The 18601-nt window shown below is 42.1% G+C and overlaps 1 protein-coding gene across 1 annotated transcript; it reads right to left on the reverse strand.

Annotated features, from left to right (window-relative positions):
* Positions 1–1506: 1506 nt before the first annotated feature.
* On the reverse strand, positions 1507–16746 carry cnnm1 (cyclin and CBS domain divalent metal cation transport mediator 1). The gene is made up of 10 exons (XM_073482194.1): positions 15276–16746; positions 10664–10807; positions 9415–9555; positions 8689–8858; positions 8371–8470; positions 6665–6810; positions 5915–6158; positions 3750–3854; positions 2011–2112; positions 1507–1586 (listed from the first exon to the last, which is right to left on the reverse strand). The coding sequence occupies exons 1-10, from the start codon at positions 16744–16746 to the stop codon at positions 1507–1509; spliced, it is 2703 nt and encodes a 900-aa protein (XP_073338295.1).
* Between the last annotated feature and the right edge of the window lie 1855 nt (positions 16747–18601).

Consider the following 18601-nt stretch of genomic DNA (forward strand, 5'->3'; position numbering starts at 1 on the left):
CTATGGTCTATTGTACCTATATCTTTTTACCTCAGCCATTAGAACTTCAGTCCGCTGGTTCATTTTAAAATCTACAGTCGCTTAAGATGTCTGTAAGTCACACACTGCACCTCTGTGGCGAGACTGCAGATTGGTTTAATCCGATTCATGCATCCTTTTAGATAAAGCATGCATATGAAAACACAGGGCTTTCTACAGAGGTAATTCTACGGCGAAAGCAGCATAAAGGAACATGCAAGTAGCAACTACACTTCCTCGAGAATACTCATATAATATCCATTTGGATCTCTAAACCCTGAAGATCCCACAACCCCCTAGAACCCCCTAGAACCCCCTAGCTTATTTATAATTGGTGTCTGCAGCTTTAGTGACTGACCCTGTGAGAGATGAGCTGTACATAGAAATGTGGGCTATGAGGTCGCTAATGGTATGAAGTTGATCACTCCAACGTATTCTACAAAATGCAATCAAACAACAGGCTAATGATTTTTGAAAAAGAGAAAAGATGGAGAAGTGACAGTGTTTCTGATTGTTGCCGTACAGCTACATATGCAAAGAGAAGGGATGTTTAAATGGGAAGAGACATATCAAACTGACCATTTAGGACACATGCATTTGCGCAGGAAGGATGCATTTGCTGTACGGGGGGGTTTGAGGTGATAAATTCAAGCCATCAACAGTACGCAAGATGACTTATATTGCTATCTTCAAATTACTTTTGGTAATTCGGACACTTCCGTATAAAAACCAGGTAAGAAATTGTGTTAAGTCTAGCACAGGAATGCAGCTCAGTGTATAGATAAGCAGTTATTTCAGCTGGAAATCATTATGGCTTTTTCGTTGAATCTGGTGTAAAAATTGTGCTCTTGTCTCGTGGCTTTTTCTCTAGTGTGTCGGGTTGTGTTGGCAGTAGGCGGCACCCTTATGGCGACACTAGGACAGTTCCCTGTGCAAATAAACATTTTCATTATGTGGGAACTGCCTCATAATAACAAATAAATAATAAATACGGTTGTATTCAGTGTAAGATCAAGTAAAAGGTTCTTAGCTGGCTCAGATATTATCTAAGGACCTTGTTGAAAGATTGAGTAGCATCCAATGATTCAATGTTAACATGGATAGAGCTGCTATAAAAAGCTGACATGGACAAGGTTTCCCCCATTGACTACAAAATGTGAGGAAAACCTGCTGAGATCCACACAGTCCAGTGAAAGGCTGGATAAATCCAACACTACCTTGTTTAGATTTGTCCAATCAAGTTTTTTTTTTTCCAGATGCGTCCCACTTAGAGTCACTTTAAGGGTGTGAAGTCGGGGCAGAGGTGGGTCAGAGTTGCCAGTGGGGACCTGAGAAATACTGGTGGCTACAACATGTAAGATGGCTCAGTCTCCTGTGAGAGTTGTGTTGGAGAACGGAGGGAAGGGGTGGCTGTTCAGAAGGGAAAACCAGTGAATGATAAGGAGGAAGAAGGAGTGTGCTTCACCCCTCTTCCTCTGTAACACTGTGCTAGCTCGTCACTGGCAGGTGCTCTGAACCTTCCTCCAAACTCTTTTCTCCGTCGCGGGACTTTTTCCTCCTCTTGTTGCCTGGAGACAGAGGAGAGCAGGAGAGGAGAAGAGAGCTGAAGTTTAGGTGAGTCGTTACTGGTCAGAATACCTGAAACTATAGCTCTACATATTGTCTTTACATCTGCTTTACTTCCATGAGATTGTTCTGAAGCTACTTCAGATTTACCGCTTACTGAATTAACATCAGCTGAATGAAGCAGCACAGCCTCAAATGAATAAATAACGATAAATGAGTCATATTGTATCTGAGCCAACGGGGACAGCTGCATCTGGAGGATCTGCTCTGCAGGAAGGAGTAGGCTGCTGCGAGGGACACGACACATCACCTGTTGCTAAGATACGAGCAGCATCGTTCCTGGGTCTGAAAGAAAAGTTTGCGCACATCTGACGGTGTGTGTGGGTGTGCTGCTGCATCGCTGCTCGTGACAAATGGCTCACTCACTCAGTTTGCGCAGTATCCTCTTGCCGATGTTCTCCTCGGAGCTGGACAGAGACAGAGAGCTGATGAAGGGGGAGGTGGATGGCTGAGACTCCGCAGGCACATCTGAAGGAGGAAGTTTAACAGAGGATGATTAACTCAACTTTAAACTGAGAATATGTAATTTCTGATGATGAACAGGGCAGCCACAAATTGGTGACACATTGACTTCTTCTCTTTCCATTCTTTAAGATTTGCTTCAGTCAGTTGCTTTAAAGACATTATTATTAGGTAGCAGCTGATATGAGGGGGGATCCATCTCCCTTGTTAACCTGCCATCCCCCCTCTCCATCCCCTAGTAACAGAGAGTGCAGGGGCAGAGGGGTTGTTTACTTGAATATGTCAGTCTAGTCTGCCTGACTCATTGATCCTTCATCTGAGTGAGGTTTGGTACAGTTACAATCTATGCTGTGCTGTGAAACATTAGTAGCCTAACTGTGCTATGTATTGATAAATCCATGCTGCTGTCTGTGGTGCTGAAGCAGCAGGCAGATTTGTAATTGTGCCTTTTTCTCTCAGTCCTGCCCTTCTGATGGGTTCTTTCATGCTATCTAACCTTTATGCTAGCCTAATACTCAATTGTATACTATATCATAGCATATAGTGATACATATCAGGCCTATTTAACTACGTTTTCGAGATGCTTTGAGAATGTCTGACCTGTAAAGCTCAGAATTTAAACTTGTAAAAAACTGAAGAAAAAAAAATTCTCTGCTTTGTTTGTTAGTTTACAGAATTGAAGAAGAAATGCTGTATACAACAGTACAGGGGGAAAAAACAACACTTTTTAATCTTATAGGCAGGTGAAAAAAGTATGTATTTGGTTTACAAACAGACAAAATGAATGAATATTAGCCTACTAACAAATTTTAGTCGCTTCTGCTCTATAGAGTACTGCCAACTTAATTAACAAAATGACAAGTAGTAGCGAGGCACACCACTTCCTGTGGTATTTCTATAATATTTCAATGATCTTTCAGTAGCGCTTGTGCTGTTGAAAATGCACCCACAGAACAAGCTTGGGAAGAGTACATGGGTGAGGACTTAGAGTAAGTAGAATGGGATCACAAGAAGGAAACAACAAACATATCTCCTGGTGAGGAATTTGATTAATAGAAACAATTTAAATATGACACGCTAATGTTCAGTAAAAGTAAAGAAAATTCATAAACCCTGCGATCTGACTCACAGCAGCAACATCTACATAACGTTTGCTAACATTAGCCACCATGAGCTACTGGTCAGACCAGACCAAGTAAAGCTGTAGCAACAACACCAAATATAAACAGAAGTAAAACAGTAAAACAGAATGAAATTGTGTTGTCCTTTAAGATCAGTTTGTTTATTCAGTCATGAAAACGAAGAGAGTTTGTTTAGGCAAAACTAAAAATAATTGAAAGATGAAGACGAAGAAGACAAAGAATGGAAGACTCTTCTTTAGAAAGTCACATAGTCTCACTTAAAATAAAGACTCCTTAAGATGAAATTCTTTGATCTAATTTAATTCCACTGCCTGGCGTGTTCCTTTTTTGACGTCTTTTATCCTTTTGAAGAGGAAGTAAATAGAAAATGAATGAGTGACTAATATATACACAAAAAAGGAGGAAGAAACATTGTGTCCTTCTGCAGAGGAACAAACTACAGTATAAGCCAGTTTTGAGTTTTAACTGAGAAAGTAATTGAGGATGTGGAGCAGCACTCACCATCCTCTCCATAACTTTCTGGTCGGTCCTCGTGGATGTAGGGAATCTCATCCATGCGGAGGAACACAGTATCGTTGGGACTCCTCTGCCCATCAGATTTACTGCCTGTGCAATGAGAATTAGACCAATCAGCAAACTGCAAGTAGCCACATAACAGCAGCTGGTTAGCAAATCTGCCTATAGAGGGAGGTAGAGAGCTGGCTTCTTTTCAGCAGGCAGTGCTTTTTTTAGGGTCCAGTAAGTAGTTAAATATGACAGTGGGAACAAATTAAGGGTTAAAAGTAAGATATCTAAATTTGAACTAAAGACAAGCTTCAAACAGCAGGAGGGACGTGAAATCTGTGGTGTTGTGATTGAACATACAGTAAAACCTGGCCGTATATAACTGGACCTTTTTTATTGACAACCAACAGAACCATCTGTCCAGTGAATTTTCTTAATGACGCTAACGCAAACACACACAAACTGGGTGGCGTGTCACACACAGCGTAAGACAGATGGTATGTGGGAAATCCTTTAAGCCCTGAAACCAGTACAGATTGGTTGATACCACGTCTGCACCAGTGAGTCACTACTGTGTGTGTGTTAGAGTTATAGGAATCTTTACTTTTAAAAATAGTAAATATAGTGAAAAATGATTGAAATTAACTTCTTTGCAGCGCTTTACAGAATGTGTTATCATTGGACCTGTCAGTCATCAGAGCATCAATTTCCAGGTTGCCTCTGACCAAGCAGAGCATCAAACATTCATCATGCATTCCTTCTGTCTGACAGGTTTTTGGCCCTTAGCCCACAAAGCACTCCAATCAGCATGTTTCACCCTTTGAACCTTTTCTTTCTTCCTCTTTAAAGGAAGTCTCTACCAGTCCAGTGAATTGTGAAATTTATATTGAGCCTCATGAGGCAAAATCCATTACGTTTCAAGGATTTGGCGTAGCTCTTATTAAAAGAGACTATAGTGAGTGCAAACACAGAACCATCACAGCTAAATGTCACTAAAAGTGGACAGGAGAAATCATCAGATCTCATGAAAGAAACCAAGTATTAATCTAAGGAGGGGGATAAACAGATTTGAGAGAAAATGGAGGAGATGGAGACGTCGGGTAGATTTGATCTGACCATGGTAAGGAGGATATGGGAAGTCCATATGATTATATATGTGGATGTAGGCTATGGATAGCTGACCTCCAACCTTCATGTTCGATTGAATTCAGCCAAAATCTTCATGAAAATTTCTCTGTTTCCTTCAGAATTGTATTAATATGTCAGACAACCTCTGAGAGCAGCATTCAGACCTTATAACTCAAATACTCTGAGCTGAATCTCAGGGATCTACACTGGTCCAACCTGCTTAACCTCAATTTCTGTCAGTAATTATAGATTCAATTTCATTTTTTTTTTTTAACAGTTGGTGAGAAATTCACTAAATGGTCACTTTTTAGAAGATGGAAATGCTGCAAGTTTGGCATATTTGCTTGAAAAACCAATTCAACAGTTGACTGATAATCAGTATGGTAGTAGATCAATTTTTAGTGGCCTAATTGATTAACTGACAAATGATTTACGCACTTAAACCAACCCACCATAGTAATGTAAACAGAATCTGTACAGTCAACATGCTGTTACAAGCCATTTACACTGTGGTGGAATGTAACTAAGTACATTTTCTCATGCAATGTACTTATATACAATTTTGAGGTAGTTATACTAAACTTGAGTATTTCCATTTTCTGCTACTTTAAAATTCTACTCCTCTACAATTCAGAGGCAAATATTGTACTCCACTACATTTATTTTTACAATTTTGCTTACCAGTAACTTTAGATTTACAGATTTAGTTCAGTTATACAAAATATCACCAACAAATAAATTATGATGTAATATTATAGCGTAAGATGTAACTTCATTGATTCCTTAGGGGAAATTCACAAGCTACCCAGCAGATAAACTATAGAAAGTGTAGTTGAACCACCTTTAATAATTTAATCCAAGACCAGTTTCTCACATGAGAGACAATAAACCTTAACATTAAAGAGATAAACACATTAATGCATCAATAATCATAATCCAACTAGGGCTGTCACACTACCCCGATAATTATTAAAACTGTGATATTGAAAAAAATATTACTTCTTCCAGCTCTGCATTCACACTCCTGTACTTACGAACGATACGGTTTCTCTCATTGAGCTGGCAGGTGTTGTGAAGGCCACCGTGGGGATGGAGATGTGCAAGGCGTGCCAACCCCAGTCGAGTGTGTGTGTGCGTGAGGGGGAGGGCGATGCTGTGTGAGCGGGCCTCTGGGACCGGAGGCCTCCCTTTAGCATCAGGGTCCACTGGGTCTGGTGTCTGAGGGGAGCTGTCCATCCTGGTGGCCATCAGGGCGTTCTGGTAGTGGTTTCTAGTGATCTGTTTAGACATCGAAAACAAGTGTTCAGTGACATCAGCATTATATCTGTGTGTGTGCATACATGACCGCCTTTATGTCCGTTTAACCCCAGTGCACATGGAAAAGAGGAAACATGCACTTTATTAGAGAAAGTGGAGGAGAGATGAAGTGAAAGGGCAAATCCAACATTTAACATATTCATGGTTGAAACGGAGCACAATTATCCCCAGTGATTAAAGGAAAGAGGATGTATGGAGAGGAGAGCGCGAGAGACAGGATGTCTGTGTTCAGTCAGAATCAGGGATTACGACATATCAAAGGCAAACGCTGCAGTTTTTGCATTTTCGGGAATTTCGAAGATTAAATGGAGGGAGCTTAAATGTGCAGTTGTTTGGCTTTTGCTCCCTTTTTTTACCCTCCATCCTCTAAACTGTGCAGGAAATTGTACACTTAATGAGTTCATAATAACAGTGTTTCATGTTTTTCAAATATCTGTGTTGAATGTGCAGGCATTTCTGTTTGCAACCTTGATGATCTGCAGGTCTGTGAGCTGTCGGACGGAGTAGTCTGGTAAGTAGACCCCTCCTCCTGTAGAGAGCTGACCCACACTGCCTCCGCTTAGCAATAAATCTGACTGGTTCAGACCACTGCCCCGGGAGCTATACCTCTGACCTGCACAGAAGAAAACAGAAAACATGCTTTTAGTTTTCATTTCATACTGTACATCAAGAACACACTTCACAGAGTAGGTTAACGACTGATTTATTTTATATTTGGTCCCACCTGCCCCATTTGGTTACAATGATATCAGCCCTGTCAATCATTTGGGGGAAAGAATCAGTGGTTTACTCTCTGAAATGTGTTGTTTCATTTTGTGGAGGCATTTCTCAATTAGAGGTCATGCAATGTAGATATGTTTGGTTTTAGTGTATTTCTTCATGCATCTCCCATTGACAATGACTTCAATACAGATGCCACCACAGTCTGGCACCAAAGCAAGACTCAGTGACTTAACGACCCCTCCTTCTTTTTTAGGCTGCTTGCCCTAAATCACACAAAAACTGCATAAACTAAACTAACAAACAAAGCCAGACCTCCATCCTTAATACAAGTAGATAAACGATGGAACAAAAAGACAAAAAACTCTATGATGGTCGGAGCTGCATTCTCACAAAGGGTAACTCCACTAACTCTACACATTAAAGTGTGTTTACAGGTCTTGGGGAGCATACTGGACATGTGAATAAAGTAGTAGAAAGTTGTTTTGTGACTCCAGAAGAAACTGCATGTAACCTTACAAATTTCTTCCAGTGATGTCACTCAGTGGCTATGTTGCATTGTAGGTAAAGTGGGCGCCAGGTTTGGAAAAGAAAGAAGAATGTGTGGAATAAAACACTGAGTTAAATTGGTGGCATAACCCTTTAAATACGGGCAAGACCAACCACCAATCATCCTATCAGGAGTGCCAGGAGAGAGGAGAGAAAAAGCACAAGGGAGGCAAAACCATGAACTTCAACATCTACTTTGTGTATATAACATGCTTTCAAAAGATGATTGATGATGTTGGACATAGAGGTACTTTGTTATGCAGGTCGTTTCCTCTGGCCTATATTCTGCTTGAATTTTGAGGTGAGCACTTTTCTCGCTGAGTGGCAAGAAATACTGTTCTTGTCAAGTGTGTTGGTGAGCAATGACTCAGAGAGAGGGTGCAAGTAAAAAAACAGCTCTTTTTAGATGTGACACTACTGGTGGCTGCTTAAGAGAAAATTCTGGACTCTGTAATGTCCTCAGAAGGGATTTAAAAATATTTAATGGGGTCTTTCAAATTGCTTTAAGCTCACCCTGAACGCTGAACACAGCACATGCAAAACATGCACACAAGAAACAGAGAGAGAGAGAGGGAGAGGGAGAGGCTTTCTGCTTGCTCTGCAGTCTTAGCTGGATTTCATATAATCCTGTGCAGGTCATGTCCTTCCACTGGGAAATTCTCTGAAATCACTTCTTTTAATTACTTACTTCCCACGGCTGCTGCTGCTGCTGCTCTTGCAGGCTGATGCTACACAGACATTGGGTGGGATTTAGACTGCAAAAACAGGTCCACCACCGGCTCTGCACTCATTTTATGATTATTATTGCTGAACTCTTCCTTTTTGCCATCATCAGTGCCATCACCCTCATTGTGAGTCCCCGAAAACCATTGATCTACATAGCTTCACATGTGCACTTACTTACCAATAGGCAGGGGCGGGATGAGTGCTGGCATGCCGTAATAGGAAAACGCTCCATTTTCAAAGCGGAGAGCCTCCTTGCCTATCTCTACCTCCACCCGTCCCTGCAATGTCAACACAGCCATTAGTGATGAGCTCGATGCTCATGGTGTGACACTGAATTGATTACTCATCTAATGGAGCCACCCATACAGAGAATATGCAGAAAAACACAGTAATTATGAAAGCATCAAGCACAGATTGTTATGATGGTGTTTATTATTCCTCTGCAGCTACCCTTCTGTATCTGGTTTAAAAAGCAGCAGCAGAGTTTGGGATTCACCTGCAGAACGAGGACAAAGTAGTCGACAGGTTTGTTTCTTTGAAAGAGGTAGTGTTGAGGAGAATGTTTGTTCTTGGGGTTGAACTTGAGCTCCTGCACAACGCTGGGATGTTTGATGAGACGCAGCAGGATCTTCTCTGACAGGTGACACGGCCTGAAAGGCTCCACCTCTACAAGATGGATGCATGTAGACACCCAGGCACACACAAATCACAAAAACACAGCAAAAATAGAGTCAAAGAGAGAACGCCTTGTTCCCTGTCACATGTACTTATCCTCCATTCAGCCCGCCATCCACTGTGTGCACACACAAATACTCTGCGTACTAGTGTTGTCAAACATATTGATAATTGATACATTGACATTGATACATATACTGAATATTTTAAATGGTTTCAATTTTTATTTTTTTTGCAGTATTGATTGATGAGGCAATTTTTGAATGTTTTCAACTGAAATATACATATATAAAGTTGAAACACATCCTGTTCTACGCCTTCCATGATCACCTGACCATGAAGGACCTTGAGAATGTCATCATCAACAGGAAGAGAGCCTGAAGGAAAACCTTATATTGATTTAATTGAAACGCATTGTTTCTTTTTGCAAAATGTTTACCCGACCTGACCAAGGTATTGATTGTATCACAGTAAGAAATTCCAGTACCGTGACAACACTACTGCGTACAGTACATGCACACATGTGGAAACACACATACAGTGCTACCTGTAGCCAAGAAGCGGTGTGTTGCGAGCAGCAGCTGCGGTGAGATCTTCACCTTCAGCTCATTTTCTCCCAGTTTGAAGATTGAAAAGTCCTGCTGCTTCCTCTCATGGTTGGATACTCGCCTTTTGTTGCGATTATCAGCTGTGGACACAGATCATAAAGTACAGATTTCATATTTTATATATGCCCTGATAATAGCTGGGTGAGGAAAAGATGTTACTCTTAATCGGTCTGACTGGATATGCCACATAAATACAGTATTCATGATGGCACTACAAGGAATTAGCAACTATTTACAGGTGCTGCTGACCTCATTAGTTGATGCAGCTTTATATCCTGCATGCTAACAACCACCTAAGAGGGATTTACTGACATGATTTCTCTCCGTATGTTTATTAACAGCTGCAGATAGCTTCAGATTATCTGTGCAAACACACCTCTGATTGATAAATTGACTTATCCTCTGCAGATGCGAGCGGTATTAAACCTATTCCATTAAATACATTGAAGCTGCAGAAGGAACAGCTGGCGCTATAAATGCCTGAAGTGCTAGGTCTGGAGAGATTAGCTCCCCTGTGCTATATATATACAAACACACACACATAATTATGCACACGCACGCACACAAGAAAACAGAGTTTATGAACACCCACAGAAGTGCACCCATGAACACACTGCATGTAATTAAAATCGTAGCGCACTTCAAAATGCTCTGCTCATTTCTTCTGGGAGCAGAAGGCTTTCACATAATAAAAAGTTATTTTTCCCTAATTATGGCAAACAAATAGTAGAATTCATTGAGGCGAAAGATTAGTTGTGAAATGATGGAAGTTTGACATTTGAATGTCTCTCTGTGGAGAGCCTTTCCAGCCAATTAAAGATGAGCGGATTATGGTGATCATCTGCCAGACTGGGCCATTTATTCACATTATTTAATTATGCATCAGCAAGGAGCTGCGAACAACAGGGGGGAGAAGGTTGGATCAATAGTTTAATGAGAAAATATGGAGAGAGGATGGAAGAAGAGAAATAATTACAATGGACTATTAGTGCAATATTGCAACAGTATATACTGCGTGTTGCTGGACTGAGCATTTAGCAGTGATGTTGTGAACCACAGAGCTGAACAGACTGAGAGAAAATCTATTCAGCGTGAGGCCTGGAAATATAATAAAATTGATTCACAGCTAATGCAGCAGTGGCACCAAAAAACACTTTCATCATCAGCGTGTTTATGCGCCGTACGTACTGTACAGGTCCGTCTCATCCACAATCTCAGACTTGATGATCTCCTCGATGACGTCCTCCAGGGTGACGATGCCCATCACTTCATAGAAGGGGTCTCCCTCACCTTCGCTGTTCACCCTCTGCACCACAGCCAGGTGGGACTTACCTGTGGTCAGCAGAGAGAGAGAAAAAAGGGCGAGTTAAAATATTTCATTACAAGCTGCTCATGCAAATGGGAGAGAGGAAACGTCAGTGGGATAAAAATAACACGAGTCAACAGCCTCCAACTGGATCTGTGCAGTCAAGATGAAAATCAGCATTAAAACACCAACTGGGGCTGAGAGACCATAAACACACAGGAGACAGCTCTGTTAGAGCTTGAATGTGGAATTATTTCAATGTCAGGAGTGCCCTCGTGGGTGTGTGTGTGGGTGTTTTCGTGTGTGTGTGTGTGTGTATGAGTTTGTTTGTGTGTGTCTCAGACAAAAAGGCAAGTGGGCATTGGGGGGGATTAGTCTGGAGACACTTTGACAGTTTGGAAGACTTGGCCCTTACGTAAACACTGAGATTACGCAATCAAGTCTGGGGATGCCTGCATTTGCTGACGAAACTGCCCATGCTGCTGCCACCTCTGTAAACACGCATGTATACAGACCACACACACACACACACACACACACACACACACACACACGCACACACACACACACACACACTTTATACATCACATGAGCAGCTCCCTTTCTGTTTGAGTGAACATAACAACCCTGCCAGACACAATGACGCAGCTCGCCAGCAGCATCTCTGGAGCGAGTCAATAAAGCGAATGTGACAAGAAGTTAAAAGATGCCACTAGACTCGTACATCACGAGGAGAGAACAGGAAAAATGAACAACAACACACTAAAAAACACGCTGTAGCACCGTTACAGCATGGATTATTTTCTTTTTCAACTCACCAAAAGCACAGATATTAAAAAAAATCTACTCAGCTTAATGTATTTTGCCTTATCATCATAACAGTTACTGTCTGGGCTCTTCTTGTCAACACATAGTTCAGTTTGGTGACCAAATAAGTTATCTAACCAAATTTATGATGTCACTAGAACACGGCTTTCAACAGAAACGTATCAACAGTCTCCGACCTCACATCGAACAAAATCACTGGCTCATATGAGATGGGCCGATTTAGGGGATCACCGCCAAGGGATAAAATGGATCAAATGCTTTAATCCACTGCAACAAGAAAGAAAAAAAAATCCTGATTGACTGACAGGAAGCCATCTCCAAACATGCAGCTCTGGTCTGCGTGGAGATTGGCTGAGGTGGCGAGTTTGTACCCAGAGCTCGGGTCAGCTTGTCTGAAGAGCTCAGGTGAGTCAGAGGTGGATTTTGCCATCAGCTGCTGACGTGCCCGGGCACCGCATTACATCATTCATATGTTACATAATACTCTTGCAGTACGACACAGACACACACACACACACTCTTACCAGACTCGTACACACGCAGACACACATGCCCGAGGCGAAGCTGGGTCTACCATGGATGTCCCTTTTGCAAATGTTTCTGCTCCACCAGTTTCCCCGTCTTCTCCAGTCTATGTGTTGTTTTATATTGGGCATAATGTGTTTGCATATGATTGTGCATTTTGTGTACATTTGTGTTTTCTGCAAACATTGCAGGACTGTAGATGATATGACAGGATGCATTGTTTGTATCTCTGCAGCTGCCTTTTCTCCATGTGTTACCCACATGCACAAACACCAACTTATGCACACATTATCTTTTATAACTGTATTGTATAGTGTATTGTTTAGTGTAATAAAAGGTTTCTTTAGCAGAATTGTATGCAGTTGTGGAAAGTAACTAAATATATTTACTCAAATAGTCTACTTTGAGGTACTTGTACTTACTACATTTATTTAATTCCTATAGTTACCAGTTTCTGTTCAGGTTAAGATTTTATGTACAAAACACATGATCAGTTTATAATAACATAATAATACAACACTAAAAGGAGCCATTCTGCAGGTGCAAGTTTTGTTCATAATACCTCTGTATTTTACTCAATTTAGTAGAGCTGCAACAATTATATGACTAATGTATTAGCTGTCGACTATAAAATCAATCGCCAAGTGTTTTGAAAATCGATTTATCGATTTAATCAGATTTTATTCTGTATTTTGTTTTTAGGAAACAAAATGAAATTTTTCTGATTCCTGTTTTTGAATATATTCTGGTTGCTTTCTCGTTGTTTGGACAAAACAAGAAATTATTCTTCACCATTTTCTGACATTTTTATAGACCAAACAACTAATCAATTAATTGAGAAAATAATTGTCAGATTAACTTACAGTGAAACAAATCATTCGTCGTAGCTTTAGCTTATAATGCAGTACTTGAACATCATAATTCACAATAACAATATCGTTATTTCCATTTAAATCTGATTTGAACAAGATGCGAGCAATCAAGTCTAACTTTATCTTTGTTTACTGTTTGTTTTGTCTCTTTTCTTTTGAAAATAAATAACCCTCAAAATACGAGTATAGGGAGGTGGAGAGAGAGTCTGTAACCATAACTGTTCAAATAAAGTGAACAAAAAGAACAGTTACACTAAATTACTAGTGAAAAAGTTGATAAACAAAAGACGCACAAGGCCGAACATCTTCCCTGCATTATTCAGACGAGATTATCATATGTGTATTATTAACATAATATCAATACCTAATTTCTTAATATCACTGTCATTGTGAATATTGTGATTTTTACTTATTTACTTTTATTTCAGAATATGACCTGAATACTTCTTCGACCACTGATAAAATATCTGACCCCAAATATTTAAGATCTACAGCAGGGTCTGTGTCGCTGCACAGCTCGCTGTATGAAAGCTAAAGCATGATTTTTGTATGCATGTATTCCCATTGTTTTGAATGTTTGCAGTCCTCCCTGGCTCTCTTTGGTTCCTTACATTGCTGGTGACATTTCCATCCTCTCCTGTAACACAGACCTCACCCCGGCCTGTCACCCTTCTCAGTGAGACACCCTGACAGCCTCCTGCCAGGCTTCCTGAACAGCAGGAGGTTTAATCCATGAGAGCAGAGTAAGAAGGAGGTGACAGGGAGAGGAAGGGAAAGGTTGGAGCTGAATTTTTCATGGTCGCTCTGCAGGCTTGCACGGAGACGACCTACAGAGTGCAAGAAGCTTCAAAGTCGCAGCAGGGCGGGCTGACAATTATGCGTGCACAAACAGTGGAAAGGTGAACTTCACCTTTTCACCTGACCTTATTTAAAAATAACACACAGATTCAGGGTCAGACCTGAGCCCATGGATCACTTGTGTCTGACCAGAGCCATCCTTCATCATCCAAAACAAAATAAAGCGGCGAACCTCCTGACCTGTAAGTGGCAATCTAATTCATGATGTCCCCCTTTAACATTCTGATTGGACGACAGCTGCGTCCGACTGACATCTATGATGCTTTCTTTGTCAATGAAACAGATTTACATCTTAATCCCAGCAACGTGAGCCAATGCCAATGAAATCATTACATAACAGTCGCTCCAGTGGCCTCTCATATGTCTCCGTTTTACCCTGTGACAGTGTCAGGGGAGCAGTTTGAGCTACTGAGGCGCCACACAACATCAATTCACGATCACATTCAGTGTTATCATCAAGACTCCCCGGGGAGAGGCGACACACTTTTGCTCGGCAGTGAAGAGATGCTATCGCCGCGTGAGTGCTGGAATACTGTGAATGCACTTTATCAGGAAAAGATGCTTATCAGACAAAAGGAGGCGTGAGTCAGAGGGAGATAGAGACGCCTCCATTGCTGCTCAGCTCATTATTAACAGATCAAGATCACCTTAAAGGTGCACTATGTAGTTTTGAGGGAAAAAAATATCAGAAGAGAAAAATCAAACTGTTTTCGTTTCCATGACTGAATAAACTGAATAAACAAACTGACCCTAAAGGATGACACAATTTCATACTGTTTCACTTTGTTTATATGTGGCGGACCCTGCCACCTTTCTAGCTTCAAACAGTGTTCTGGTGACCTTATTTTCCTCTGAGGACAGCTTGTTCATTCAGTCATGTAAACAACAGATTTTTCTGGGTTTGTATTATTGCAAATATCAAAATTCTGAGTTTTAATCTCTTCTCCAAAACTTCACAGCGCCCCTTTAAAGTGTACATCTGATAACTGATACACATCATACAGAGGAGGGGGAAGAAGCAGGGGTGGTGGGGGTAGATAAAGTTCACAGTATTATTGTCATGGGAAAGTAACTGTTACTACATAAATTCTTAAGATAACCCCACTCTGGTCCTGGGTAGCCTCTAACCTCTGGCTGAACCGCCCTCACTGTGTGACACTGGATCAGATTTCACATATGGCTCTCAGTACTCTGGGGATCAAAGGGCTTTACTGGCAGCCCCACTGAGAGCCAATGGACTGATGTGTATACTGACTTCTGCACTGGAGACATTTCTTTAAGTGCACAGTCACTTCAAAGAACATTAAACTGGTAGGTGGCAGGAGGAAGCCTCCAGACTCTCATCCACATGGCGCCTCACACACTCAACAACTCTAACTCAGAAGTTACTCTCATGTTGAGGACATGTTACCTCTTTTAAACTCCTCCAGCATCACATCCAGCTTGGTGTCATTGAACACGCAGTGCATGGGGTGCTTGTAAAACTGAGTGATTGTCTTCAGAGGAGTGCAGTCGTCAGGATCCACGAAGGCCAAGTCTTTGACGAACAGGATGTCCACAATGTTGGACCTCTCGTTTTCATACACCGGGATCCGCGTGAAGCCGCTCTGCATCACGTCCGACATGGTGCAGAAGTCCAGCACGGCGTCCGAGGACAGCATGTAGCAGTCTGACAGCGGGGTCAGCACGTCCTCCACTGTCTTGGTCCTAAGCTCCAGGGCGCCCTGGATGATGTTGAGCTCCTCTTTGACCAGGTCGTGGTACGGGTCTGTGACGCGCAGCATGGCCACCAACTTCTCCCTGGTGTAGAAGCTGCTGATCTCCTGGTGCAGCATGATGTCCAGAATCTTGGAGACTGGGTAGGCGATGGGGAAGAACACCAGCATCAGCAGGCGGGTGGCGCAGAGGGTCTTGGAGGCGATGGCGAGGCTGTGCCTGGAGGCCACGGAGTGAGGTAAAATCTCCCCAATGAAGAATATCCCCAAAGTGCACGAGGCAGTGGAGAGGGCAGTCATTCCTAAAATCTGGCACATCCATACCACAAAGCACGTATTTGTCAGCACGTTGCCCAGCACCACAGTGCAAAGGATGTAGTTCCCATGTTTACGCACCGACTCTATTTTCCGCGCGTATTTCTGCTCCCTCTCGGTGCCACTGTTCTGCAGGACCCGCAGCTCCACAGGGTCCAGGGCCAGCATGCTGATGTTCAGCCCGCTGCAGAGCGCAGACAGCGCCAACAGGAGCACAGAGACCCCCGCTTGGAGCCAAACATCTGCCTCTGGAGGTCTCTCCACCACCGCCAACCAGAAGTCTTTAGTGCTGTAATGCTCCCATTTGACTCCATCGAAGGCGCACATGGAGTAGTATTTGATCACCTCGCCTCTGCGCAGGTCTTTAGCGAGCAGCTCCACCAAAACTGAGTTATGACTTGAGGCGGATCTGAAAGAGCCCAACAGCTCGATGTCAGAGCTCCGGGCGTTCTCCTCTTCGCATGGATTCCCTCTGGACCGGAGCCGCCTCTCCGGGTCCTGGCTGTCCCCGCCTGGTTCCTCTATAAACGCGATCCACGGAGCGGCAGGAGCGGCGTCAGGTCTGCCGCTGATGTTCAGGCTGTTGGGATGCTCCGCAGCCAGAGATGCGGAGTAGTACACCCTCAGCAGGAAGCGGGTCCCTTCGGTTGCCTTCAGTATCCCGTCCTGCACGGACAGCTCCCCGCTCTGGGTGTCCTCCGGCCGGACGCCGAGCAGCGCTGCTGTCGGGGCCGGCAGAGAGGAGACGGTGACGGTGAAAAGGAGGAGAGAGAGCCGGCGCGGATGCAGGATGCAGCCGAGAGCATCCACAGCATCCGCAGCCATCATGCTGAATGAACTACTGAAGGACATGGGAACTGGGTCACGTGGTGTGCGGATGGGAGAGATGGAGCAGCTGGGTGGCCATATCCATGAAGAAGAGGGTGGGTGTGTTAAAGAGAGAGAGAGAGGATGGAGGGGGCACCAGGGTCCTTAAATATACATGACTAACCGTGACGTAGGCCTGTCTTATTTGCTTTCTGCCACTTTCTAAAAATAGAAGGCAGGAAATGCCCAATCATGAATGATTAATGTGACACACACGGGCACAAACAACCATTACAGCCATAGAAAACCATTAATAGGCCAAATATTAGAAGGACATTCCACTAATATAAGAACAAAAATAAACTAAAGGGGAAAGATTAACATAATAAACATAATGTAGGTCATTTATGGACTATTTTAAGGAACAAAGGCAACATTAGATTTGGACTCTCAAACAGTTCACAGTTAAGATGCCTCGTTTTGTTTTGCTGTTCCGATGTCTCCACTAGATGGCAGCATTATCAGCTGTTTCAGTAGCAGCCTGTCCTGAGAAGTGTCGCAGCCTCTCTGCAGCTCGGTGGATATAAAAACTTTAAGCAGGCCTGTTGCACGGGATCATGTGTGGAGTCATTTCTTTGTCATGGAAAACTGTTTTGTTCTGAGAAATGTGCAACTTTTAACTAATCTCTCAACACATTCAAAGAACACATTTCGAATCTTACAGCTTTAAAACGGATCATCACATAAAAAATGTACATCTCATGGAATATATTATACATAAAGAGCGAGGTATTCATACTCGTAAAGTATTCATCTTAATGTTAAGAATAAGGGTTTTAAAATTAAGATTATTTCTAAATATGAATTCAGTCAAACAAGGTCAGCAGAAGCATTATTATTATAAACACAATGAAGACCGGAAAGGAAAATAGTTTATTGCTGCAGTTGTTATTATCAGGGTTATTATTATTACTGATGTTAATATGATTATTATCATAATGTACCCCATTCTGGTGAGCTGCTCTTGAACTTACAGTGAAGTCCTCGTACAGCACAGCTCACTGACCACAGTGTGACGGATTTACGAGGCTGGAAAAGGTGAGAACAAAGTTCTGCCAAGTCTTAAACACTTAAACACTGTCTGCTCTCCGTCAGTCACACATCCAGCCTGACATTTGAGGGGGAAAAATGACGTTTCGCACGAGAACAGAACAATCTGGTTTCCGAGGACCACCGGTGAAATATTAACCAACTAAAATCCATCTGATTTTAAACTTCGGACAAAGTCCTCTCTGTCTGTTCTAAACCATTTGTTTGCCGATTAAAAATGTTTGATAATCTAAGTTTATTTAAAAAAACAAAACAAATATTGTTTTAAAAATAAACTCGGCGCTTCCACAATATTTTGGTCGGTGTATATCTGTCGACGGTAATAATGATAATAACTGAAACACACAGGAGACGGCCGGATAAAACTTCATAAAAGTCAGTACAGTTAATTTCCCAACGAAAATCACTAATGATGCTCTGCGGAACATTTCTGTCGATGCCGAGGTTCCGGTAATTTTCTTCTCGGAATTTAAAAAAAAAAAAAAAAAAAATCTACGGTCTAAACTGAACGTGTGTTATAATCTTCTCTGCAGTGGAGCAATATTTTCGGGGGAAAAAATGGAACTAGAGTGACACATTAGAGTGTCCAGATTCTATAATATAATATTCTGTAATGTCGTATTTACAACAAAAACAAAAATCGTGGGGATCCCAAACGAAGCTAAAAGCGCACAACTCGAGAATAAATCAAAAAGTTAATCAACACCGACAACAATAATCTTTCACTTGAGTTCAAACTCAAGAGAAACAGCTGAGCTCAAGTATTTCCACCTGTATATTAGTGCTCAAA

This window comes from Pagrus major, chromosome 15 (assembly GCF_040436345.1).
Source record: "Pagrus major chromosome 15, Pma_NU_1.0".
NCBI lineage: Eukaryota > Metazoa > Chordata > Actinopteri > Spariformes > Sparidae > Pagrus > Pagrus major.

What these genes read in the sequence shown, in the direction of transcription:
- cnnm1 (XM_073482194.1), bottom strand. Translation starts at nt 16,746, where the DNA reads ATGTCCTTCAGTAGTTCATTCAGCATGATGGCTGCGGATGCTGTGGAT. An exon ending in GGATGAGACGGACCTGTACA is followed by an intron (nt 9,556 to 10,663) that starts GTACGTACGGCG and finishes CTGTGTCCACAG; the next exon opens with CTGATAATCGCAACAAAAGG. An exon ending in ACACCGCTTCTTGGCTACAG is followed by an intron (nt 8,859 to 9,414) that starts GTAGCACTGTAT and finishes TCCATCTTGTAG; the next exon opens with AGGTGGAGCCTTTCAGGCCG.